Source organism: Erpetoichthys calabaricus, chromosome 2 (genome assembly GCF_900747795.2).
Source record: "Erpetoichthys calabaricus chromosome 2, fErpCal1.3, whole genome shotgun sequence".
Taxonomy (NCBI): domain Eukaryota; kingdom Metazoa; phylum Chordata; class Cladistia; order Polypteriformes; family Polypteridae; genus Erpetoichthys; species Erpetoichthys calabaricus.
In genome coordinates, this window is record NC_041395.2 from 349457351 (window position 1) to 349484298 (window position 26948).

Genomic DNA, 26948 nt, shown 5'->3' on the forward strand with positions numbered 1-26948 from the left:
GCGCAGGTGAGCAGAGAGCTGAGGAGACTTCATGCCAGCAAAGCAGCGGGTCCAGATGGAGTATCGCCACGACTGCTGAAGGTCTGTGCATCGGAGCTGGGGGGTCCTCTACAGCGCATCTTCAACATGAGCCTGGAACAGGGGAGAGTCCCGAGGCTTTGGAAAATATCTTGCATCACCCCAGTCCCAAAGGTATCACGTCCTAGTGAGCTGAATGACTTTCGGCCTGTTGCTCTGACATCACATGTGATTAAGACCATGGAGAGGCTGCTGCTTCACCACCTTAGGCCACAGGTTCAACACGCCCTTGACCCTCTGCAGTTTGCATATCAGGAGAAGGTGGGAGCGGAGGATGCCATCAACTACATGCTACATCGATCTCTCTCCCACTTGGACAGAGGCAGTGGAACTGTAAGAATTATGTTTCTAGACTTCTCTAGCGCCTTCAACACAATCCAACATCTGCTCCTTAGGGACAAGCTGACAGAGATGGGAGTAGATTCATACCTAGTGGCATGGATCGTGGACTATCTTAAAGACAGACCTCAGTATATGCGTCTTGGGAACTGCAGGTCTGACATTGTGGTCAGCAACACAGGAGCGCCACAGGGGACTGTACTTTCTCCAGTCCTGTTCAGCCTATATACATCGGACTTCCAATACAACTCGGAGTCCTGCCATGTGCAAAAGTTCACTGATGACACTGCTATCGTGGGCTGTATCAGGAGTGGGCTGGAGGAGGAGTATAGGGACCTAATCAATGACTTTGTTAAATGGTGCGACTCAAACCACCTACACGTGAACACCAGCAAAACCAAGGAGCTGGTGGTGGATTTTAGGAGGACCAGACCCCTCATGGACCCCGTGATCATCAGAGGTGACTGTGTGTAGATGGTGCAGACCTATAAATATCTGGGAGTGCAGCTGGATGATAAATTAGACTGGACTGCCAATACTGATGCTCTGTTCAAGAAAGGACAAAGACGGTTATACTTCCTTAGAAGGCTGGCGTCCTTCAACATCTGCAATAAGATGCTGCAGATGTTCTATCAGACGGTCGTGGCGAGCGCCCTCTTCTACACGGTGGTGTGCTGGGGAGGCAGCATAAAGAAGAAGGACGCCTCACGCCTGGACAAACTGGTGAGGAAGGCAGGCTCTATTGTAGGCATGGAGCTGGACAGTTTGACATCTGTGGCCGAGCGACGGGCACTCAGCAGGCACCTATCAATTATGGAGAATCCACTGCATCAACTAAACAGGATCATCTCCAGACAGAGGAGCAGCTTCAGCGACAGACTGCTGTCACCGTCCTGCTCCACTGACAGATTGAGGAGATCGTTCCTCCCCCACACTATGAGACTCTTCAATTCCACTCGATGGTAAACGTTAACATTTAACAAAGTTATTGTCTGTTTTTCACCTGCATTATTATTATTATCATTCTTTAATTTAATATTATTTATTGTATCAGTATGCTGCTGCTGGAGAATGTGAATTTCCCATTGGGATTAATAAAGTATCTATCTATCTATCTATCTATCTATCTATCTATCAAATCAGCACGACGGCTCGAATATCCACCCACCGTTCGGCGCGCCCTCCCTTCGCGTTATTTGCATTGCGCCGTCGCCCAATGCCAGCTCGCACTCTCGGACACCGTCCCCAAAAGGGACAGGCGGCTGATGTTCAGCGACTCTTGGCACTCTTCTGGGAGCCCAACCCGTAAAAGCTGTCATACCCTCCTCTCGTGTAGGCGGCGATATCGGCCAAAGTCGAGGTAGTTAGCCCCGAGTTCGAGTTCATTTTCGTCCAGCGCTCACCTCCGAGAACTTGTCGCTCCTCCGCTACCATGAGTGGTCTTCACAAGTGCGGCAGCATCATGATCACCGGCGCCAGTCGCGGCATCGGCTTGCAGTTGGTGGAGACGCTGATGAACAGCAGCTCGAGGCCGGGGATGGTGATCGCCGCCGCCCGGGACTGCAGCCGAGCCAAGGTGAGTCCGCGCTGTCTGCTTCAGTCCTCCCGTCCGCCAGCTTTTATCGCGCGTGTGCGCCCGACTTCACTCGCTAAACTCCCGCGCGCGCCCACCTCCTCCCGCTTAAACCGCCGAGTCCGGCGCGCTTAAAAATGGGCGGACAAGCCGAAAGTTCGAGGTGCAAACTGCAAATGTAGCGAGGAGGATTCGAGCGTTCTGCTCCTGCGCGCTTCACAGCGGACTTTGTGTTGACCCAACGCGGAGAGAGAGAGAGGACTTACAGCCCGCTACGCAGACAGAAGGTCAGACGGTCAACCTGTCAACTTCCGAAGCCTGCCTGCCTGAGCCGACAGACACCCGGACTTGAAGAAGGCCGCCGCCATTTGGTGACAAGTCTGAAGTGGACTTCGGGGACAGGGGCACCTCCTGAAGATTTTTAATAGGCTGGCCAGTGAGTGGGTGGCGCACATAAATTCTACGGCACTGGCAAATCGCCAGGTAGAAAGTTATTATTATTATTACAGCAGGATTATTGAATAGCGATATTGTATTGAAGAGAGCAGATTATTCATTAAGTACCAAACTCCAGTTCTGAAGAAATCATCTGCCGTTGCCCAATGCTGACAAATATTGTACTTTATAATCTGATAGGGATGTGCATTTTATATACAGTACTAGCTGATTACCCAGTGGCTTCGCTCACTGAGTGCAAGGGAGAAAAATAAAATGTAGTCTATAAGTTATTAAAGAGTAAAACATTAACATTTGAGAAGTAAAGATACATTGAGCACTACTGGAGGGGTTTCGGGTAAACTACATTTTAAAGGCGCTATAACACAACAGGTAAGTAGTAGATCACTTGTGAAAGGCGCCACACGACCGCTGTGGTATAGAAATGACATTTTCTATGTGATCGTCCAAACGAGTTGCTCAGGAAGCGGCAAGTGCATCAACCTCTGAACAAACGAATGCTAAACGTACAGAGAAAGAGGATGAGAAGTATAAGTCAAGTGTATTCACTGCACATTATCATGCAGTACGTCGTTACTGGTATATACTATAAAATTCAATGTCTGTCTGTCCATTTTTCACGAGAGAACTACTTAATGGATTTAGATCGGGGTTTTTTTCTGCAATTTGCTTGAACATTCCGGTTGATTTTGCAACTTCTCTCATTTTGTTACGTATCATAGTTCGCTTGCAGTACCAATTTATTGGAGTGAATCTGAGATGCACACAAAGGGCTGAAGCTGGCGTGATCCTTAACTCCACTTAGCTAGCAAACAAGAGAACAGTTGAATTAAATTTTGTTTGATATTTAAAATAAAGTGTTACTTAGGTCTTGATGAGTTTGAGTCTGGATATTCTCTTAAGTGTTTGCCACATTGAAAAGATAGATTGCAGTTCAGATTGTGGATCGTGATTTTGTGTTAAAAGGATCGTGATATGATTTTTTGGAATGATTGCCCACCCCTAATTTGACTAATCAAGTTTTCAAATGTAGGTAGGATTCATTAACCCTTTGGCGAGCTACTTGGAAAGGAGACGTGTTGGAGACCCCTGGTTTAAAGACACCAACACAGAACCCTGGCCATAATATGTGGAGGTTGGTGAGGCATTCCTTCATACATACACTACATGGTGGTCCAGTATGCTGGTTAGCCATTAATGCTCAGTAGCTAACAAGCAGCCTAGTCTTACTCAAGTTTGTAAAATAAAATGAGACTCGCTTACCATAGAAACTGTTAGGATTATTACATAATATGAACACCTGACTACTTTATGCAAGGTGGAAAATGACTTTGAAAAACGTGATGGCAGAGCTTTGGAGAGATTTGTGTTTTCACCTCAAAGGACTGCTGGATGAGTACAGCAGGTATGAGTCACCCAAAAATAAGTGAATACAAAGGGAGACCTGTGCCCTTAACACTCAAATATACACCCAAGAGAAGAGTTTTTAAAAAATACTCCACCAAAAAAATCACGTGTTTTTAATATCCTATGTAGTTTTTTTTTTAAATTTAATCTCATGTTTGAATTGAAGATCTGCCTTTCCCCATCATTCATTGGTCAAGAGTTCTGTCTTCATGACTAATATGTGAAGAAGTCCTTTCTGGCCACTAGAAAGAATGCTGCTGGATCCATCGGGCTGATTCCTTTGAAGAATTTTGTAGACCTCAACGAGGTCTGAGAGACAAGGAGGATGAAATTATACTTTTCATCCAAGGATACAACTATCACTTGGCCACCATTGTCCTCTGTTGTACCATTAGTCAGTCTCACTGTGACCTCTACCCTCACACGTGAACATGCCCACCCGCTCCTTGGGACAGCTGCTCACTCACACATTATGTGAACCCTTTGTAACAAAGCAAACACTTTGGGTATGTGTGTTAATGTGGAATTGATACCAAAATTTTGACTTTGGTGCCAATACCAGCTTTCATACCTCAGTAATAGTGCCAACATGATACCAAAGCAAATAATGGATAAGTTTGTATTTTTCACAAAATAAAATACAAAATTAACAAACGCCATGCTCTTCCCTCTTGTACTGACACGTTATTGGTGACACGTGCATTAACTAAAAGTGCAGGCAATGCATAGACTACATGGTGGATTCACGCTATTTAGAGTGACATTTTGTATCAAACTTTATGAAGGCACGACACTTTGTCTTGAATTTGTTTGTGTTTGTGCTTGTGTGAAAATGCCACACTTGTTGATCCATTCCAAATGCACAAAACTTAACTTTTCCTAATTTTACAGTAAATATCATTCCAGATTTGTTGACTTCTAACTCCCTAGAAGACATTGGGATGAGTAAGGGATTAATGCATGGAAGGATGTGACATGTTGCCTCCTGGTAGTCACACAAATGTAGCAGCGCTGTGCAGTTCTATTACTGCCAAAAGCACCTGGCACACACCTTAAAAGACACAGAGCCTACGTTTCAATAAATGAATCATAAAGCAATTTCAGGAACATTCTCATGGAGTTGAATCCATTGTTTCTCAACCTTTTTGGTATTGCATCCCACTTTTTCCCATGCAAGTGTCTTTGTGACCCTCTGAGTGTGCCATCGTCAGATTCTCTCTTAGCAAGAGCTGTCATCACACGTAGAGGTTCCACTTGCTGTCCCACTGTGACCCACAACCATTACAAACAATGGTAACTTGTGACCCACCAGCGGCAGCCCACAACCCACCCAGAGGTTCAGAAACGCTGGTATAAGCATTGGAAACAAATCATGGGTGGTAATCTCTGTTTCTGTGGGCTTGTTAACCAAGCACAGCTTCCCCCCTCTGAATTTCGAGCATGCCAGTTCACATATATCAAAGAGTAGGGGAGATAATGAAAGTTTAAAGTGTGGTGATATTCATATATAATGTCAAAGACGGGACTGGGGTCCCCTTTAGAGGTGCAGGTACACAACCATTTAATGTCCGTATTCTGTTGCAGATATCAAAAAATGTAGCGATGGTGTACCAGCCCACCTCAAGACCTGTGTATAACATTACCGAACTTTGCATAATGCTGGTACAGTACTGGTCCCAGGTATGGCGTAAAACTGCAGGGAAAACGTGGGGGTTGGTGGCAGGATTGGCACTCCAGCCACCATAAAAACTTCATGCAGCTCCAAAACGGCAGTCAAAACTCCTTTTTGGTCCCTATGGGGGTAGCTCTGCTGCACCCACCCACAGCAAGGCTGCTCACATTATGGAGGGTTTGGGACAGGCCTCGAGAGCCTCATCCCCAGACGAGTTGAAACCTGTTTGACATCGGAACTGGTGTGGTGCTGAGGCGTCACCCTCTGCACGGCAGCACTTGGGTCCCAATTTGAGGCAGCCTGTCCAGGTAGGCGCTGGAACATCTTGTCTCTCTGCTGTCGGAGGAGCTGCATAAACTCCACATTTCAGTGGTGGCACTCTCTGAGCTACGCAGACCTGGGACTGGCCAGATCTCTGTAGGTGGGTACGCCTTTTATTGGACTGGTGACTCTGATGGCTGTCATACTCGTGGAGTTTCTGCTGCTGTAGTGGATTTGCTCCTTCCAATGGTGTCCGATGTCACTCCTTTCAACGAGCGTATTATGAGACTCAGATTAAGGCACTCTCTGCGGGCCTTATTTATTGTGTTTGTGTCTGCTCCGACCGCGGTGAGTGATGTCTCAGTGAGGGAGACATTTTATTCACAGCTTCACTTGGTGGTTGATGGGTGCCCACAAGGTGACACTCATCTGGTCATGGGTGACTTCAATGTGACAAATGGCACTGATGGGGCTGGCTAAAAGGACTGTGTTGGTCCCCATTGGTCTGGTGACCATGATGAAAGTGGCTCCATGTTCTTTGACTTTGTAAAAGGTCAGGTGCTACAGATCGCTACATCCTGGTTCTTGTGCCCTTAGCTGCATTGTTGGACTTGGAACTCCAGTAGTGGTGCACTGAAGGAGATCAAACACATTCTCATGGGCAGATGCTGGAGGCTCCTACAGAATTGCAGGGACTACAGAAGTGACCAGTTTGTGAATTATGACCACAGAATTTGTTGTTGCTACTCTGATGATACAGCTTAGGTCCAGTAGACCACAACCTGCTAGAAGAATGAAGCTGGACCTGGCCAGACTCCCAAGATCAGGCTGTTTCTAATGAGTTTGCGCGCAGTTTGTGTGAGGAGCTTGCAGACTTGGATGTGACTGCCGATCCTAATGTGATGTGGGAGCCCTTCCATGACAAGACCCTGAAGGCTGCTGAGGATTGTGTTGGTGTTACCGGTGTTCCCAGAAGGAGGTGTTTCATCTCACAGGGCATCTTGGATATCATTGAGAGGAGTCAGAGCTTCATGGCAGCTCTGGTCTGTACTGGGAACCCAGAAGGACGTCTGTGAGGGCCCTGAGGGCAGATAAGGAGGCGTTTGATAGAGGAATCTGTGAGCAGGTGACACACCATTTATGGTTTTGTGACCCGCATCCTGCTTACAGAGGAATTGAAGGATTATGCTCATCTGAATCTGTTCCTCGGAGAGTCACAGTCAGGGCGTCTGATGGAACGGTCCTTACGGATGACACTGCAGTTGTGCCCGGCTGGGCTGGCTACTGTGAGCAGTTGTTCAAAGCTGATCCTCCAGCTAGGACGTTGGATATCTCTGGGTCCACGGTTTTTGAGGCTGGTCCTCCAATTAGCTGTGAACCCCCAGTCTCACTGAGATGGCACAGGTGGTGAACCAGCTGAGGGGGGGAAAGGCTGCAGGGATCTGTGGTATCCGGAGTGAACTTCTCCAGGCTGGTGGTAAGGCTGTCCTCCTGGCATTGCAAGCATTCTTTGCTTCAATTTGGGAGACTGGCATCATCCCAACTGACTGGAAAACGGGACTTGTCATCCCTATCTGGAAAGGGAAGGGGGATCACCTAGCAACTACAGGGGGATAACACTGCTCTCGGTGCTGGGTAAGGTCCTTGCTATAATAATAATAATTTATTACATTTATATAGCGCTTTTCTCAGTACTCAAAGCGCTATTCACACAGGGAGGAACCAGGAAGCGAACCCACAATCTTCCACAGTCTCCTTACTGCAAAGTAGCAGCACTACCACTGCACCACCTGCTAGGGTTGTCCTCAATAGGATCCGTGATCACTTGCTCACCTACCAGCTACTGGAACTGGCTGGTTTTACACCTAAGAAGTCTACCATCGACCACATCCTGGCACTGAGGGTTCTTATGGAGCACAAACGTGAATTTCAGCAGAGTTTCTTTGTAACCTTTGAAGATTTTCACAAAGTCTTAAACTCAGTTGAACGAGCTGCCCTATGGGATATCCTGAGGGTTCGTGGGATCCCCCCGAAGTTGCTGGCTATCATGGCCAGCCTGTACACTGGTACTGTGAGTGCTGTGCAGAGTGGAGACAGAACCTCTGTGTTTTTCCCAGTTTTCCCAGTAGATTCTGGGGTTCATCAGGGGTGTGTTCTGCTCCTACTTCAATGCTTGTATGGACTGGGTGTTGGGCAGATTCGTGGGGTCCAGCGGCTGGGGGGCATCTGTTGGTGAAGAAAGATTTACGGATCTTGACTTTATTGATGATGCTGTGATCTTCTTGGAGTCAATGGAGGCTCTGATCGGGGCGTTCGAGAGACTGAGCGAGGAGTCTGAGTGCCTGGGCTTGTGAGTGTCCTGATAAAAACAAAGAGCCAGGCCTTTAATGACCTCTTGGGCACGGCCATCAGCAGTGTGTCTGTCTGCGGAGAGAGTGTTGACCTTGTGGAGAGGTTTACTGACCTCGACAGTGACATTCATGTCTCTGGTGACTCTTCCTATGAAGTCAGTGGACGGATTGGGAGAGCATGGGGCTCCTACTACATCAACTGGAATGGCCAATGACCAGTCCACCTCTGACCATCCGCATGGACTGTCCATAGCTGAAAGACAAGCAAGGACACAACTGAGAAAGCTACACACAGGAAAAGCTGCAAATCCAGAGTTAGTCCTCGAGTTCTTAAGGCCTGTGCTGACCAACTTTGTGGTGTCCTCTGTCACCTGCTCAGTTGGTCCCTAAGACTTCAGAAAGTGCTACTGCTGAGGAAAACTTCCTGCATTGTTCCTGTTCCAAAAAAAGACAGGTACCTCTTCACCTAATGATTACATACAAGTGGCACTTACACCTCACATCATGAAGACATTTGAGAGGTGGGTCCTGGACTATAGAAGTCCTGTTGTGGTAGACCACTTGGAACCACTGCAGTTTTCCTTTCAGACAAAGAGATGTGGAAGATGCCATTATGTGTCTGCTCCACAAGGCATATTCTGACCTGGAGAAAGTTGGTAGTACTGTGAGGATTATGTTTTGGGATTTCACCCAGTGCCTTCAGTATCATCCGGCCATCCCTGTTAAGGGATAAACTCGGAGATATACAGGTGGATGAGCTGATGGTGTCCTGATGATGGACTGTCTGTCAGGCAGACCACAGATTGTAAGACTCAAGGACTGTGTGAGTAACCCTGGAGCACCACAAGGAACAGGCCTGTCTGTGTCTGCCTTTCTCTTCACTCCCTACACCTCTGACTAGAAATATAACAGCAGGTTATGTCACTTGCAGGAATTCTCAGATGATTCTGCATTTATCGGGTGTATTGATCAGGAAACATAGGAGAGGAGTCAGGTGGAGAACTTGTGCGCAACTTAATAGCAGCAAAACCAAGGAACTGGTTATTGACTTTCACCACATCAAAGAGCCACCATGTCTGGTCACTAATTAAGAGAGTGTATAAAGAGGTGGTCCACTCCTACAAGAACTTGGGGTTCCACAGTAATGACAGGTTGGACTGGTCTCAGAACACAGAGGAACTGGAGAAGAAAGGACAGAGCAGACTCTTTTACCTTAAGAAACTCTGCTCCTTCCATGAAGAGAGTGATGTCCTTCACGTCTCCTATAACACCCTGATGGACAGTGTGATAGTAATATCAATGTATGTTTAGACGAAAGTCAGTGTTTATATTTATTTGTTTACATAATTACTTATCTATCTGCCTGTTTATGGATTTACTTATTTAAAGGGCTTCTGTAAAAAGCCAACCCCCCCCCCAGGGACAAATAAAGTTTTATCTATCTATCTATCTATCTATCTATCTATCTATCTATCTATCTATCTATCTATCTATCTATCTATCTATCTATCTATCTATCTATCTATCTATCATATAGTGCCTTTTACATCTTTCAATCTATCTGTCTATCTTGGTAAGTCCGTTTCTGTCTCTGTAAATATGTGGAGTCACACGTTCCCCGGTGTTGCTGTAGCATTCCTGGTCTTGTTCATCTCCCACAGCCATTATCATAGGTGTTAACACCTTTGTAAGATTGGCTGTATGGCTGTTTTAATTTAATGCTTGTTCTCCCTTTTTTTTAGGAGTTAACCAAATTAGCGGAGAGCCATCCTGATCTCCACATTGTGACCCTTGGTAAGTAAAAACTATGACCTGGTACTCTGATGAGGCCATTTGGCATCCAGTTCATAGACTGTAAAGAAATGTTTTAGAACTTTGAACAAATCTGATGAGAACAGACCATTGTGCTGAACAAGCCCACTTATCTTATTCGCCTTATTTCTCCACAGTAACACTGAGATGAGATTTGAGGGTCCCCAAAGTCCTCCTGTCCACCACACTACTTGGTCACTTAATCCATTTGTTTGTGGTTTTCTGTGTGAAAGAAAGTTCCTAAGGTTTGTGTGACAAGTTCTGTGCCCCATGTGTTCTCGTTGAAGAGGTTCATTTAAAGTATCAGCTGGCATCCACTCTACTACTTCCCTTCATTGTTTTGAACGTTTCATTCAGGCCACCATTCTTTCTCCATTATTAACACAGAAACATTTGAAAACAGTTTTTTGAGTTCATTTTGGCCTTTGGACCACTTAGTTGTGAGACGTGACATCATTAGTGTGACACTATAAAACCTGGCATTTCACTTGAGATCCAAATCCAGGGATGTGAGTAACTCTTTGTCAGACTTTGGGGTGTGATTATTGTGAAACAATTGATTGGGTTTACAAATTAATACTTAAGTGATTTTGAGTTTCTGGTTTACCACTTAGGATTTGGTGTTTTGGTTTAGGTCTGATTTAAGGGCTTTTCACCCAGCTTGTTTCCTGTCCTGTTACTTTTGTCAAATGCCCAGGTGAACTGCAATCAAATTACGTAATTTGACCGGCAGTGTAAGAGGTTAGTTCACCTACACGTGGGCTCCATGGTCACCATTTGTGTCACATGGTTGGAAATAGAGCGTTTATTTCTGTGCATACTTGCATCTATTTAATTTCTTTTTTGACTGGGAGAATATTAGCATATATGGTTATACGTGTTTGTTGCTGGGTATAACTCAATAAAGTGTATGTAAATAAAAAAAGTCTTCATAATTATTGTATTTTATTCAAGAACACTGTAAGTGCCTAATATAAAGCATGCAGAATTGAAAAAAGTAAACTAATGGGCCATTTATTCTCACTCCTTAAAAATACAAAATGAACTGAACATGAATTAGTTCAAAATTGAAATGGTGACCTGTGAACGTGAACTTATTCATTTGAATCAGTGTGAACTTGCACCACACTGGTCACTCTCCTTTGACCTGAATCAGCCTACTTGTTCTCCTCTGGACTTTCTCTAGTGCTGTTGTGTCTTGTTTGGTAATATGGAGACCCAGACTACACACGGCACTCCAGATGAGCCCTCACCAGTCTGTTATGTAGCTTAAGGATAACCTTTCTTGACTCAAAGTCTACACATCTGGGGCGCTATATAACTTAACATCCCATTATGCTTCTAAAATACTTGATGTAGACACTGACCACTCCAGTATGACTCAAAAAGTGGACTTTCAAGTTCCAGACCCCCCCCATAGTGCTCACAACCTGGCTAACGTGCAGCATGAATGTACAAAAGCTGAGGCACAACTCTCTTGTCTTCTTACAGATGTCACAAACAAGGATGACATTGAAGCCGCTTTTGAGAAAGTGGAGTCCCTTGTTGGGGACAAAGGCCTCAACTGCCTGGTTAACAATGCTGGGATATATGTGAAATCAACTCTGAACGAGGTCACAGCTGAAGGCATGATGAAGAACTATGAAGTGAACGCAGTGTCCCCCTTAATGGTCACCAAGGTAAATGGTGGACAGTTCAGTATTGAGTGTGTGTGTGTGACTTGGAAATCCAGGGCTGCACAACCTTCCATTTGTAAAAAACCGAACGGTCGCAGCTGACAGATGTCAGTTCACTTCATTTGGTTTGCCAGCAGGTTTTTATAGAGAGACACACTGAAAACGCAGCCAGCAAGAACTTGGCCAACAAATGTGACTTTTATAAATAAAATAAATAAGAATTAGTAGCGAGCATAAAATGCTGACAGAAGAGAAGAGTGTCAGGAGTGATTTGTGACAGACGTTTATCAACAAGAGTGACAGTGAAGGTCTACAGGATGGTAGTGAGACCAGCTATGTTATATGGGCTGGAGACGGTGGCACAGGAGACAGAGCTGGAGGTGGTAGAGTTAAAGATGTTAAGATTGGCATTGGGTGTGACGAGGATGGACAGGATTAGAAATGAAGACATTAGAGGGTCAGCTCAGGTGGGACAGTTGGGAGACAAAGTCAGAGAGGTGAGATGGTGTTGGTCTGGACATGTACAGAGGAGAGATGAGGGGTATACTGGGAGAAGGATATTAAAGATGGAGCTGCCAGGGAAGAGGAAAAGAAGAAGAGTTAAGAGAAGGTTTATGGATGTGGTTAGAGAAGACATGCAGGTGATGGGTGTGACAGAGCAAGAGATAGATAGATAGATAGATACTTTATTAATCCCAAGGGGAAATTCACAAAGATGATGAGGACAGAAAGATATAGAAGAAGATGATCTGCTGTGGCAACCCCTAACAGGAGCAGCCGAAAGAAGAAGAAGCTGAAATGCTGAGAGTATAGCATCAGATCACAACTATTATATACACAAATTAAACCAACACTCAGCCCACCAGTTAAACCGGTGGATGTTAATTCAGGTTTTATTTAAGATGTTTATTAAACTGAAGATAGAAGATGACGATCGACTTGAGTAGAGGTGGACATGCGCCTTTAATGAAAAGACTTCCATCTCAGGCGAGTGGCGCTCACGGATGGGTTGAAGGATGGGCTCTGCTGCCTGCTCCTCCATCTCTTAGAGTTTGATTCCTTTACGTGGGGCACCTGTGATCTCCAGAAGGGTCGACTTTTTAACCAAGTGCATCTTACTGTGAATTGGTTCCTTGATGGATATTTAGAGCTTTTTGCATTTTTTGAATTTCATTTTCTTGTCTTCTGCAGGCTTTCTTGCCATTATTGAGAAAAGCTGCAAACCAGGAAACTGGAATGGGGATTCACCGGGCCGCCATAATCAACATATCTTCTATTCTGGGATCAATCCAACTGATCTGGGGAGAAAGCACTCATGTCATCGGTTACGCGTACAACACCTCAAAGGTAAGAGGGTTGTGTGAGTGCCACCACATGCCAGTATAATGTCACAAAGACCCTGTAGTGCTGTTTTCGCTGCTTTAGCAGACACCTCACGTGAGCAGCTGCAAAGGCCAATGATGTCTGCCATGCGTCAAAGGTGCTCTGATGTGTTATGTGCAGATCTTCCATTTACATTTACAGTTACATTTATTTGCTTAGTCGACGCCTTTATCCAAAGTGACTTACAAAAGAGGTCTACGTAATCAAGTAGGCATCAGTCTGGGGCCAAGTGTGACAGGACAAGGTGACAAAAGTAGCCATCAGAAAAGCTCAGAACAGAATGAAAGTAACTTACAACTCCTAAAATACAAAATCTAACAGCTAATATTAGTTATACAGAAATTCACCAAATGAGAGTCCTCAGACGCTTCTTAAAGACATCGAGAGAGTCAGCAGTTCAGATGGAGGAAGGCAGCTCTTTCCACCAACTAGGAGCTACACGTGAAAAGAGTATGGACTGGGTTTGGATGCCATGCAGAGGTGGTGACACCAGACGGCTTTCATCAGCAGACCTGAGTGAGTGAGAAGGAGCAGAGGACGTCACCAACATCACCATGTCCTGCACATAGGTCATGACCCACTGACTGCTCTGTAGGCAGGTATCAAGGATTTGAATCTGCTACAGAGAGCCAATGTGGTGATCTGAGGAGAGGAGTGACATGTGCCCGCCTCAGCTGGTTGAACACTAGATGTGCCGCTGCATTTTGAATCTTCTTCAGCCAGTAGAGAGCTGCAGTAGTTTAGACGTGACAAGAGCAAAGTCTGTTAGATACGGTCTGATCCTGCATAGAGAGAGACTGTGGCAACCTGGTCAGTGAAGGTGGCATACATTATGGTGGGTGTTAGTGATATTGAGCTGATAATAATGAGATAGGTGAGGGGGGAACAAACAGAAGAGCTGAGATAACAAGAAGCCTTTGCTAGGCTGAGCTGGAGATGGTGTTCCTTCATGCAGGTTGTAGTATCAGTGAGACACGGAGAGCTTGTAGCTGATACTGTGTGGTCCTCTAGAGGGAACATCAGGTACAGTTGCTCATCATTGGCATTGCACTGATAAGTGAAAACACAGGACTCGCTGATAGTGCCCTGTCAAGAGGGGTATAAGGAGATGAGGAGAGGGTCCAGCACTGATCCTCCGAGCACCTCAGTCCTTCCTTGGTGAACCTTTAATATTTCTCCTGAGCTGAACGCTCAGTAGGATCTGCCCAGACTATCAGAGGGCAGTCCCAGAGGGTGGTGAGGAGGATCTGATAGTGGACTGTGTCATTTCAGACAAGAGATCTACGAGGATGAAGAAGGATGACATGTTGGTAGCTCTACCCAGCTGTAATGTGCTGATAACAGGCCCCTCTTGAAGCCTGACTGCTTAGGGTTGTGCAGTCCGTTCGGCGGAAGAAGGGAAGAGCGTTGGTTTGAGCCCAGATGGGTGTGGAGAGAACTGAACGTTTCTGTTGTTTTCTTTTCAGGCAGCTTTGAACATGGTGACCAGAAGTCTATCCTTTGATCTCTCAGGTGAAGGCATTTTATGTGTGTCCCTGCATCCTGGATGGGTGAAGACTGATATGGGTGGACCCCAAGTGAGTGCCTTGTGCCAGTTTACAGAGTTCACGTGCCGATTATTTGTATTGAGTGTTACATTCTTAACGTGTATCCGTCACAAGTGCGAGGTACAAACACAGACAGCTGCACTTCGACGCTGACTTTGTGTGAATCAGTCACCGTTCACCACGGGCAGCACACCGCAGCACACACTCTTGAAGTGGGTGGGCCAGGATGGCAGTTTATTGAATCGTTTTTTCTATCCCAGCTGATTATTCTTTTCTTCAGCCATTGTGATGTTTTTACTGGGATTTTCACTTTCCTGAAGTCTGCTTTGCTTCTTTCAAATCTCCTTGAGTGCAGATTGATTGCTCAGGACGTACACAAATTATAAGCCGGCATTATTAAATATATGGAGTGTAAATGCACTTTGTCCACATGGCCGTGGGCTCCACTGTGCCACCCGAGGGCTGGCAGTAAGGAGGGAAAGAAAAGACGGAGACAGAGGAGTCTGCAGCACTGACATTAGTCACGTATTTCTAAAGTTTTAAGAGACATCAAAATCTCACAATCATTCCGGGGAGTTTCTGTCTGGCGCTCTCTCTAGTACCTTTATTTTATACACCCTTCTTATAATTTGAGTTCTTTCTGACTGCTGTTAGGAATCTCAAAGCACAGAAACATAAGCTTCGGTGCTAAAACTATGCGTGAAGGCCACTTGTCTCAAAACCAACGTGGCTCTAAACTAAAGAAGCAGGCTTCATGGTCTACATTGGCAAAAAAGGGAGAGGGGAACCACATGACACCCTTCACTGCAAAACATAAAACAAAGTTCCTGTTATAGTTAAAGACAAAAGACATACCAAAACAACAAAATGGAAACCGGAAGGCAAACCACACGGGCAATCCAAAGCACAAACTAAAGCAAGTCTGAGATCTAGAAAACAAAACCAAAAATTAGGGCCAAGGTCCATACTAAAAAAAAAAAAAAAGTAATAAAAACAAGTAAAATCCAAAATGGTCACCGAAGAGAAGGTGAGAAAAGAAAGACAGAAGTGAAAATACTAAAGCAGGGCAGCGCCAGCACTGGCTTATCTATCTATCTATCTATCTATCTATCTATCTATCTATCTATCTATCTATCTATCTATCTATCTATCTATCTATCTATCTATCTATCTATCTATCTATCTATCTATCTAGGCTGGTGAGGTGGGCTCAGTGCTGCAGCGTCAAGAGGCCCCATCCCTTAGGTTTAAGATAAAGTGGATAAGGAGCTAATAAATAGTTCATCAACTGCTTCCTGCATGGCATAAGCAGGAGACATGAAGGCTCCTGGGAGAGACCTTTTGACTTGAAGACCCGCCTCATCTTGTCATTCATTGGTCAAGAGTACTGCTTGTGGAATTGGGAGGCCAGGCTGTGTAGGGTGAGGCCAAATCAAGGCAGCTTTGGTTTTGTGGGTCTCCTAAATTGCCTCACGCCACTTTGCTCCATCTGAACACTCATCTCCTGGTCCCGTTTACTCTGCTGCGTTTGTGGCCAGCCAACTCCATTCATTTGTTTCTAGCGCCCTTCACAGAGTTCAGGCTAAGGCTGTTATAACAAGCTCACTGGTAAGATGCAATTACAGACTTTACAATCTGCTCATTGTATAATGAAAGCACATAAGAATATGGAAGTGTCAAACTCTCAGCCACACAAAGCAGTTCCAAACTGGCGACCATAAACTGAGTCTCACACTACCAGTCCACTCAACAATGGCAGGAGAGTCAGATCCTGTCAGTTTTATCAGAGGGCCTGAGCTGCTCGGCAGACTCTTCTGCTTACAAATCTCGAAACTTCTTTTTACTTTGACTTGAGGCACTGTGTTTCTTTGACTTGGCTGATGGCCGTGTTTACTTCATTGGCTCTTTGCTGCGCGTTTCTACTCTTTCACTACTTCTGTAACCCTGCAGTGTACTTCTTATAGCCGAGCTCTTCATCAGGACACGGACTGCCACTTCACATTTCATTCTGCCATGTCGCCCTTGCAGTCGTACTCAGTTGGCTCTTAATGTGGCAGCAGCAGCAGGTTTAAAAATATACTTTATAACATATCGTTGTAGTGATCGGCAAGAAAAAACTTGAATCTGATGTTTTCATGCGTCACAGAGATGACAACATTTGATACAATGGGTGTCAAATTTGACCAACGCTGGAGAACAGCAAACTGAATCAGAAGGTCCATCATAAACTTTGTCGCTTAATCTGCACATCAAGTCGGCCATATGCTCACTACGTCTCAACTGCATGTGTGTGCTGTTTGCTGAAATCTTGTTAAACCAGTGACGGCGCACTGCATGATAACGTGCAGTGAATACTCTTGACGTGAGCATTCCTAGTTCTCAGACTCTTTCTCATTCGTTTGCTCAGAGGTTGATGTGCTTGCTGTTTCATGAGCATCTCGTTTCCTCCACCCTAGCGGCCCACTTCTTCTCTTCGTTCGTCGGCATCTTTTCGCGTTAAATCTGATTAAGTCAGTGTTTGTGTTGCAATTACTTTGTACGTTTTCCTTCATTTTACACTTAAGCTGGCACTTAAGTCTTCAATCTGCCTCAACAATGATTTAAGATATGAAGAGGTAGGGGAAGTGATGGCGAAGGTGGTAGGGAACGAGAACGGCGCCTGTACGCATGCACCGCACTGCCGAGAGTTGATTCTACAATAAAATAAAGAGTGGAATAACCTTGGAGGTCAATCATCACCCCGAAAGCGGACAGGCGATGTCACGTAGTGTATGTGTACTAAATGTCAAACAGTTTGCGAGTGACAGGTGACCAACGGACAGCCACGGTAGCGTATTAAATAACAAGATAACTAAGTCCACAAAATGAAAGTAGCGCACAGGAAGCCCTTTCACGTAGATTCTCTCTTTTGAATTGAAAACAGGACTCTTGACCAATGAATAAGGGGCCTTCAGTTCAAAAGTGTGACTGGACATGAAGGCGCTTATTAGATAGATAGATAGATAGATAGATAGATAGATAGATAGATAGATAGATAGATAGATAGATAGATAGATAGATACTTTATTAATCCCAAGGGGAAATTCACATACTCCAGGAGCAGCATATTAGGAAAGATTCATTCTTTTGATTTGTGCAGGAAATCACTTTTCATGATCCAGCTCTTATTTTGGGAGTTTTTAGGTCCCCTGAATTCAGTTTAGTTTTTGGTCTTCCAGTGTATTTAAATTGCAAATTCATTTGTTTGTGCCGTTTCAGTTGTCATTTTCTGTTGCACACATTCACCTCCGTTTTGGGCACCTGCTGTTAGGACCTGCAAGTCCTCAGAAGTCGTCACCTGGGTATTACGACACAATAAAACATCTTTCAGGGCAGTCCTTCCTTATCTGAGCTGCGGATAGTAAACCCTGTTCAGTCCCTTTGCTAAAGTCTTTGTGATTTGTTCTTTTGTGTTTTGCTTTTGTCCTTGACTTACAGTTGGGTTGTTCATGTTGGGCCTTGACGCACAGTGGTCCTTGATCTCCCAGTTCTGAGCCAAATCAATTTTCACTTCCCTCTCCTGGTTACTCCAAAAGTCAACTACCCAGCAGACATCTCAAGGCTCCCTGTCTGTGCACCACATTCATTATTATTTTATTTTATTAGTTATTTATTTAATGGTATTGTAGCAGAAAATGCATGTGTTTTGCACTTTGAGAGCATCCAACCTAATGACTTGACGTGTGAATTATGAGCCGTGAGTAGCAGGAGATCTTTCATGGGTATTGTTTGATATTGTCTGCTGTTGTCCAGCGTTGGGTCCTACTCAAACACGACTCAGGCCAGGAGCATGGTGGTCGTTCTGCAGGATGCACACAATACAGTAAGACCTCAGCTAACAAAGCCTCTGAGAATGAGGCTGTTTAATTAACAAAGGCATCATAATATTCGGCACATGCTCAAATTCAAGAACTACTGTGGTGGTCGCAGGGCAGACCCCCTAAACTGAATGCTCATTCTCTGTCATTGATAGCATGCGTACTGTCAAACTCACTTATTATACAGTATGTGAGTGTTCAGGTATTACACGTGTACTGTAGTTATGTTTTTATAATGTACAGTAACTAGCCATCCCCCACAGCTTCCCCCGCGTATTAGTGAGACAGGACAGTGAGGAGGCCCCGCCCACTCCCGACATCACTCTGCCCCCTCCCCCTCAGCCTCGGTCTCAGATTAGCGTGAATATCTCGCTCCTGCAAGCCAACTCTGATTCTTAGCGCGATGAGAGAAGTCGCAAAAATCAACCGGAATGTTCAAGCAAATTATAGAAATAAAAAAGATCTAAATCCATGAAGTCGTTCTCTCGTGAAAAGCGGACAGACAGACAGACGGGTCTAAAAAACTAAGAGATTTTTAAAAGCGTTTCTTAGCGAGCACCTATGGGCCGAGGGTAACCTACATTCCAAATTTCAAGTCCCAAGTCCTCGTGGTTCAGGAGACTTTGTGATGAGTGAGTCGGTGGGATTTGGCTTTTCTAGATATAGAGATAAATATCATCTTCCCAGGATTTCACAAACAGGTAAAGCAATGTCAGATAAAGAGAACTCAGTCTTGACGGTTATGAGGGGGCCTCAAAATGTTTATGCCCTCTGTCTGGTCAGGACCTCCTAGGTACTCATTGGTTACCCACACAAAATGTGGCTAACGGGCCCATTCTGAATGACGTGTAGTTATTTGTCTGACGCCTTTGACATTTATGATACAGTTGGTTCCATTTGCAGGTCATGTGACTGCTCAGGGGGACACAGCACCAGTAGTGGGAACCCACAAGCTCAGGGTCTGAAGTCCAAAGCCTCGGCCACTTCGCCACACTGCCTGCCTAATGAACGCGTTTCTTTTCACACCACGTGGTTCTGATTTATGCCCTGCTGCTCTCACATTGTGCTGTTTTATGTTTATTGCTGTTATGACTTACTGAACTTTAGGAGTCTGTCCCCCTTATTCCTAGCCCATGTTGCTCTTTTCACTTCTGTCTTCATTTGCTGTTAATTTCTTTTCAAGCTTTCAGTGTTTTCATTTAAATTCACGATGTTGTCATCTTCCCCTTCCCCTGGTAGCCTGACGTAGGCGTGATGTCGGCGTGTCATGTCTGTACGTTAGGCTCACATTTTCAGTGTATCATCACCCTGTCTCTGTCGTGATCCTTAGCTTACTTAACCGATTTCCAAGATGTCACTTTGTATGTTTCGTGATGTCACCCACCCCAATGCTCCATGTCCCTCACTTTGTTCTTAGTTTGTTGTTTTGTTTTGCGGTTTCTCGTGGCACCGGCTGTGGACTGATCTGCGTCCTGCTGCCCTCCACTGCCCCGCACGACTTTCCTGAGCACAAAACCTGAAATGTGCGAGTGATGGACGCTGGGGGTTTATTGGACAGCCCTGACATCACAAGCATGGTGGTCATTCATTTTATTATTTTGTGATATTTACCAATGTCAGTATTATAGCCAAGTCTTGTATGTGACGTTTTGTTTTTTGTTTAGTGTTTTTTAATCAGTTTCTAATTGTTATGCATGTGAATTATTAATTCCATCCATCCATCCATCCATTTTCCAACCCACTGAATCTGAACACAGGGTCACGGGGGTCTGCCGGAGCCAATCCCAGCCAACACAGGGCACAAGGCAGGAACCAATCCCGGGCAGGGTGCCAACCCACCGCAGGGAATTATTAATTATTATTATTATTATTATTATTATAATATAGTTTGTATTTTAGTAGTCTGTCTGTCGAGCCTCCTGCTGCTAAAGGTGTGCAGCTCACCAGAGGCCATTAAAGGGCCCAACAGGCCTGCCCTGGCATTCACTTTCTTTATTCCGTTTTGTTCTTCCCACCCTTTCCGGTCCTTCTTCTCAATTCTCTTGGTCTTTTGATTAATTTCATTTGATCTGTTGGCTCCTTGATTTGTCTTTTGTTCTCCGTTAGCTCTTTTGGTTTTGTGGGCTTTCTTTGACTATTTCTGGATTTTCTGGTTCTTTGTATTCCACCACAAATGGCAGCCAAAATGAAAAGAGTAGACCAGAAGATGACATGTGGATTTATTACCAGAAGGACTAACAAAAAGTTCATAAGCACAAAATCAACACAAAGGCATTTAAAACATTTTGAAAATGTGCGCACAAACCTGAACAACAGGCAGCATGCGATGCCCGCTAGGATATTAGTCACAGGGAGTCGTCACTTCTGGGATGGCAGCTCTTAGAAACCCATCTTAGCGATGGCCACACCCACCAAAAACAATCTGGTGTTACGGTGAAATTCAAAAGAGAATGGTAAAGTTCAACAGAAGTCAACATCACATATAATAAAATGCTAAAGTTACTCTGTCCGCCTGCCACACAATGACTCGCCAACCACTGGGGTTTGAACCTTCATCTTGATCTTAATTGAAATCTTGTGACCTGAAATGTCCTGCATAGTCACAGATTTAGGAAATCTGTGGTCAGGAGTTTATTACGATAAGGGGGAGCAGCGAAAAAACAAAGTGCCACGGCAGTAAGACATCTGCTGACCGTCAGGCAAGTAAGAGACGCAGAATGAGAGAAACAGATTGAGAAGAAAGGAGTCTGAATGAGGAGCGAGTGAGCAGCAGACAAACACGACGGCTCATAGGCGTCCATAAGTCCACGACCTTAGGGCCAGAAGTGCATGGTGACAACTGAGGACATCGTCAGATTGAGCATTTGTTAGTAACTATTGGCAAAACACAACAAGTGATCAGCAGCCCCTTATCTTATTAAATCGCCTTTTATTTTAGGACTCCGGGTCCACGTGCTTCACTAGTCCAGTCAGAGAGTGATTGTGCTTTTGGATTGCGAACAATTCAAAAATGAAAGGAAAAAATAACGAGGCCAACGAGAAAGATTTACTGTACAAAACCCAAAAGGAAATTGGCACAAAATCAGCTGTCTTAACACTTGACTATTTAGCTTTGTCATTTTTGACATTTTGAAATGTTTAGAATATTTGAATTCTTTGGCTTGCTTTCATATTTTTTAAATTTAATTTACTACCTTAAATCATTTTGTTTATGTGAGCCAGGGGTGTAGGTGGCTCCTCTCTGACTGTTGAGCTCAGTTTGAAGGATTCAGGCCTCTGTGAATTTGTTAGGCCTAATCAGGTGACACACAGTCAGTCAGCGGAGGATCGCCGGGCACCGCCAACGTGACGCATTTGTGTTCTTGGCAGATCTGAGTGCATGGAAAGCTGATAACCCCGTCATGTCTTTCTTATTGTAGGCCCACCTGACCAAAGAAGAGAGCATCACTGGGATCCTTAATGTCATGTCAGACTTGTCAGAAAAGGACAACGGCGGGTATGTGAGTTACACTGGAGAGATTCTGCCGTTGTGAAGTGACTGAGTGGCGTGTAACGAGAGCTCGTAATAAAAATGAAACTGTGCACAAAGTCACTCGTCACCGTCAGACACTGTGTCTAGAGGACGAGTGAAGGTGACGTCAAGTGTGTCATCTCTGCGTCTTCTGTTCTTGACGTACTTAATCTCCCAGTGTGACTGCCAAGGTGTTTTACAGGGCGCCTGCTGCTTTAGCCTCGTATCAGTGACTTGTGAGCCCACTGGGGGTCTGTCTCTAATAAGTCACTTGATTTGATGGCAGTGCCCCCCAAGTACATCACCTAACCTAATTGGTCATCTAAGCTGAGATGAAAGTCCACAGAGACAAAGGGAGGTCATGCAGACTCCACACAACCATCGAGTGGGCAGGATGGGGAGTTGTGAACAACTTGTTCTGTAGAGCAGTGGCACCAAGTGGGCACAGCATGATGAAATTTTTATTACAGCTAAAAATCAAAGAACAAAATAGGCAAACCTAAACGAGAACAAAGAAAAAATCTGACGAAACAGAAGAGGACCTTAACTCACGAGCCAGGGAAAGCACCTGAGTGCTGAAGCCACACCAACAAGAACATCAGCATCAGCATCAGCGTGTACTTCTAGAGCTCGTCTTCACACAATTGGTGAAACTCAAAGTGCTTTACAGCAGCGTTTCTCAACCTTTAAGTATTTGCGACCCAAGTTTTCATAACCGTTTTAATCGCGCCCCCCTAACGTTTTTTTGAAACCATAATAAAGTTTATTCCTATATTTTTTGCTGCCGATACACCGCTCCAACTTTAAAATTTCCCTACAAATAGTGAAATTACGCCACATATGGCAACATTCGTGCCCCCTTTTTTATTACTTCGCGCCCCACAGTTTGAGAACCGCTGCTTTACAAGGTGAAGAAAGAAAAAAGATAAAAGTATGCACTTCTGATTAACAAAGAATAAAGTCCGAAAAAACAAAAAAAAATCTGCAGGGGGTCCGAGGCCACGAGACCAGCCAGCTCTCCTAACATTAGTGATCTCAAGAATTAGACAACGATGATGATGATGATGGTCATGTGGACCTCTGGTCTTCAATCCATCAATGGAGGGGCTGCACAGAGCTTTGATCAGGTGGTGGGGGCGCAGATCACAACAACAGAAAACTGGAAAAAGAACAGCAGAGAAAGTAGGGCTGAGTACGGATTGTGGAGCCACGTGAGTTCACTGATAGAAAGTCACCAGGCTGATATGGTGGAGCACTTTAACAAACCCGCTATGTTAACATGGCGCTCTCGGAGCTTCATTTTAGTGTCCCCCTGATATTCTGCCTTACCTGTCTGGCCTCCCCCTTATTGGGACCACAAGGCCCACCTGGCTGAGAGTTTGTGGAGACGAAGAGCAACTTCATTTGACAAATGGGGACATGAGGTTCACCGAGTCCTGCCTGATGGTGACGTTCACATAACCAAGAGCTGTGCTATTGTGCAGTTTGGTTTGTTCTGCTTGGACAGAATAAAGGATTGCAAACCGTGAGCGTAATCTGACATGTGAATCCTTATATTGGGCTCATCCTTCGATCAGCCGACCTACAGGGTCACGAGTGGCACACAAACATGGCGGCCACTGAGTGAACGAATGAATCTGCCTGAACAAATCACTCTGGACTGCGAAGAAAGCGCAACACGTGCTCAGTCAGCGTCCACAAACAGCACCCTGGGGAAAGGAGCACAAACTTGTAAATGTTGTCCCACTGCATTAAAGGGGACGCTGGGGGGTCCGAGTAGCTACAGGCCAGCAAGATGAACATGCATGATGGGTAAAATGAAGAAACAGTTACAGAAAAGGCAGAGCATCGCCTGTCAAGAACACACGCGTGTTGGGGAGCAGCCCATGTTGGACGGCTATGGCGGAATCACTGAAGGATCAACGGACGCAGACGGCCAGAGAGGCGCAGGTGAGATTACTGATCTGATTTGGGCGTCTGATGAGAGGAAAAGAAAAGGAAATACAGCAGGCAGCGTGGACATGCAACAAAATGTGACAAGATGGTAGTGTGACGATGGGAGCTCTTGAACCCGACACCGGCGGTAATGTCACCGATGAGCTGGGCAGTGAGGCACAACAATGAAGCAAGGGCATGGTGCAAAAAGTGCAAAGTGCTTTTATTAAAATCAGCAAAATCAAAAGTGTTCAAATAAATAGTGCAGTCAGTCAAATAAATAATCCAATAAAAGCTGGGGAAAAACGTGGAGGTGAAAAATCCAAGAAATCAATCCAGAGGTTAAAACAATGGCTGGAAGCTTAGCTGTCCTTTTTAACACAAAGCCCGGTGCCGCGTCTCCCATCCAGGCTATGCACCAGAGGAGCTGCCCTTCTTCACTTGACTGGTCTGGTGGCTCTCCGATCCCTGGCTCTGGTTCAGCTCTCACCCAGAACGAGACTTGGACTCCCCAGTGACCGGGACGCTCACGCTGGGGCTTCCACTTCCCAAGTCCCCGAGTCCCACTGCCTTCTCCCAGCTGTCAACAAATGCTCAGCAGGTATGACCACTACCATCGGGCGCACACCTGCTAGGGCTCGTCTCTCCGAGCTGCCTGCTTACATCTGTGAGACTCCACTCGGCTCACTCGCTCTCACCGGCTTTCTCCGTCCCGCTTCGTGCCGCCTTCCTCACCCTTAACCTCCATTCACGTTCATTTCTTGTCTCTTCTCCCCTCTTAGCCGCCTCGCACTTCTATTTATTACGGGGACGTGGATCAGATGTGCCAATCAGCAGCTCCCGGCACCAATCACGGATGCAGACGACTCCTCATCTGTGCACTTAAGTGAGGACCACCCGCATCATCTGGGACCCGCTCGGCCACACACAGCATGCCCCTCTCTAAGCCGTGAGTGTGGCGATTATTTATTTAACAAGTGGCCCTGTTGACTTGAGCTGCGGACCCGCTACACCACAGGTAGACTTGGTGCCCCTCGGAGCGCTCAATGGTTAATCTCATTGATGAATCAGCTTGGCTTTCTGGTCTTATTCTGCATCCACTTCAATGGCACAGACATGTAGCATCAATTCTCATTTGTCATTTTCTAAGATTGTATTTTTGTACCTTAACACTGCACTGGTGCCCCTCTGCGGTGCCCGATTAGCCAGTAGAACTGTGCCACCTCCTTACCTGGAAAATCTCAGAACGATTACAAACAAGCAAACAATTAGCGACAAGCCGGGCAAAGGAGCCCAAATGCTGAATGGCCGCAGCTCATTGAGTGTCGGGCACAGCAGCTCATTAGGAGACAACAAGAACGCCTGGAAAAGTGGAAAGAACATCATCTGAATACGAATGAACATCTGAAACGCAGAGCAAAACAGTTTTACTATCTCTGTATCACATACAAAAATGCTTGGCACATTTCAAGAAGAACTGCGTGGGCAGCCGACTGCAGAAACTGGACATGCCAGCGTGGTCAATGAAGGCAGGAGTCCAATAAGAAAACACTTCAGATGGTGGGACGCCACAGCTCTTCAAAATGTGGCACGGTGGGCCTTTCTACTGAGCCGTGTGCTCCGTCGCTCAACTGCTGCTCTACAAAGCACTGGCTCATTCCAGAAGGGCTCTTTGTGAGTGACGCTGGGCCTTTTGGGCTTTGAAAAGGAAATGTGGACAAGTCTTTAAAAAAGAGGACACCATCAGATTAAGAAAACCTGGGCAGCAAGACCGCCGGGTGTTTCACAAATCGGTTACCTTCTCTCCCTGGTAATTTGCTGTGTGAGGTCCAAGTAAGCAAAGGCTCTTACTGGTAGAGATGGGAGGATCAGACCGAAGCGCCAAAGCTCGTCTCAGTCGATGTGCAGCACGGCGAGTTGAATCCGTGTGCCAAAACACCGCTGTCACCTGACCCGTGACGTTTGAAGCTTTGAACGTCATCAGTGCTTCACAGCGCACTTCATTGGCGTGACGGCTTTGGGGCTAAATGAGCGGGCGGGCGGCCTGCTCACTCAACAATGTTGGGTTGTGAGGACACTGAGCTTTAGAGAGCTTTGGTGACAGATGGTGACAAACAGCAGACAACGGCACTCATGGCAGCGAGTAAGGGTAACTTCAGGGTCTTCATGTTATGTTCTGATTGGACTCTTATTCTTACACTCTTCAATGAATTGATAAAATGACCGACCACGTCTCAATCACACAATTCTGTGGAGGTCTTACAACAACAACACGTCATCCATGATAATGGTCAGGCACAGCAAACTGGCTTTATTTCTCTAAATTAGAATACAATTTCTATAAAAATACCAAATATATTAATAAAATGTTCATAAATTCATCAGCACATAAAGGAACCTAACAGATACACAGTGTCCAGAAAGCGAGGTTGGGTGAGGCCGTAGTGGACGTGATGGTAAAGGATGGCAGCCTTTTTCCATGGTTGAGGACGGAGGATTTAGAGTTAGAAGCTCTGAGGTGAGGGATCTGCACTGACAATCAGAAGGTCGCTGGTTCGAATCCCCTAAATGCCAATGGGGACTCTGCTCTGTTGGGCCCTTGAGTGACGAAGACCCTTAACCTGCAATTGCTGAGCGCTTTGAGAAAAGCGAAAGGCGCTATAGAAATACAAAGAATTATAGAGCCGTCGTTAACATCCTGGATCCGTCTTACGCCATCTGAATAGAGAAGCTGTGGAGGCCGTGAGATATAAGAGCGCCAGAGAGAAGGCCATGGCTGAAGTAAAGAGGCCACCGCGGTGAGTGTGATGTCAGACATGTGGACATCCATTAACACAGGTGCATATCTCGCTGTTTCATGCCACTTATGTAACTGAGAGCTTAGACTTGGCAACTGTACCTTTAGGGTACAACACTTGACCCACTCAGCAGCCCATATAGCCAAAGATAATGCCAAGTTAACGGCTGAGTGGCATAGTCAGTGGCGGGGCCCACAACACTGTAGCTGCTGTAAATCAACTGAACATTAGACACATTTACTGCTTGGCACACCCGCTACACCTCGCCAGGAGGAAATCCCTTTCCCAAACC

The 26948-nt window shown here is 45.5% G+C and overlaps 1 protein-coding gene across 1 annotated transcript; it reads left to right on the forward strand.

The window, feature by feature from the left end:
* Positions 1-1700: 1700 nt before the first annotated feature.
* Positions 1701-22054, forward strand: LOC114647418 (C-factor-like). The gene is made up of 6 exons (XM_028796147.2): positions 1701-1993; positions 9880-9931; positions 11441-11628; positions 12817-12972; positions 14475-14585; positions 21832-22054. Exons 1-6 carry the CDS (start codon positions 1850-1852, stop codon positions 21943-21945), a joined length of 765 nt encoding a protein of 254 aa, XP_028651980.2. The 5' UTR covers positions 1701-1849; the 3' UTR covers positions 21946-22054.
* Positions 22055-26948: the final 4894 nt, after the last annotated feature.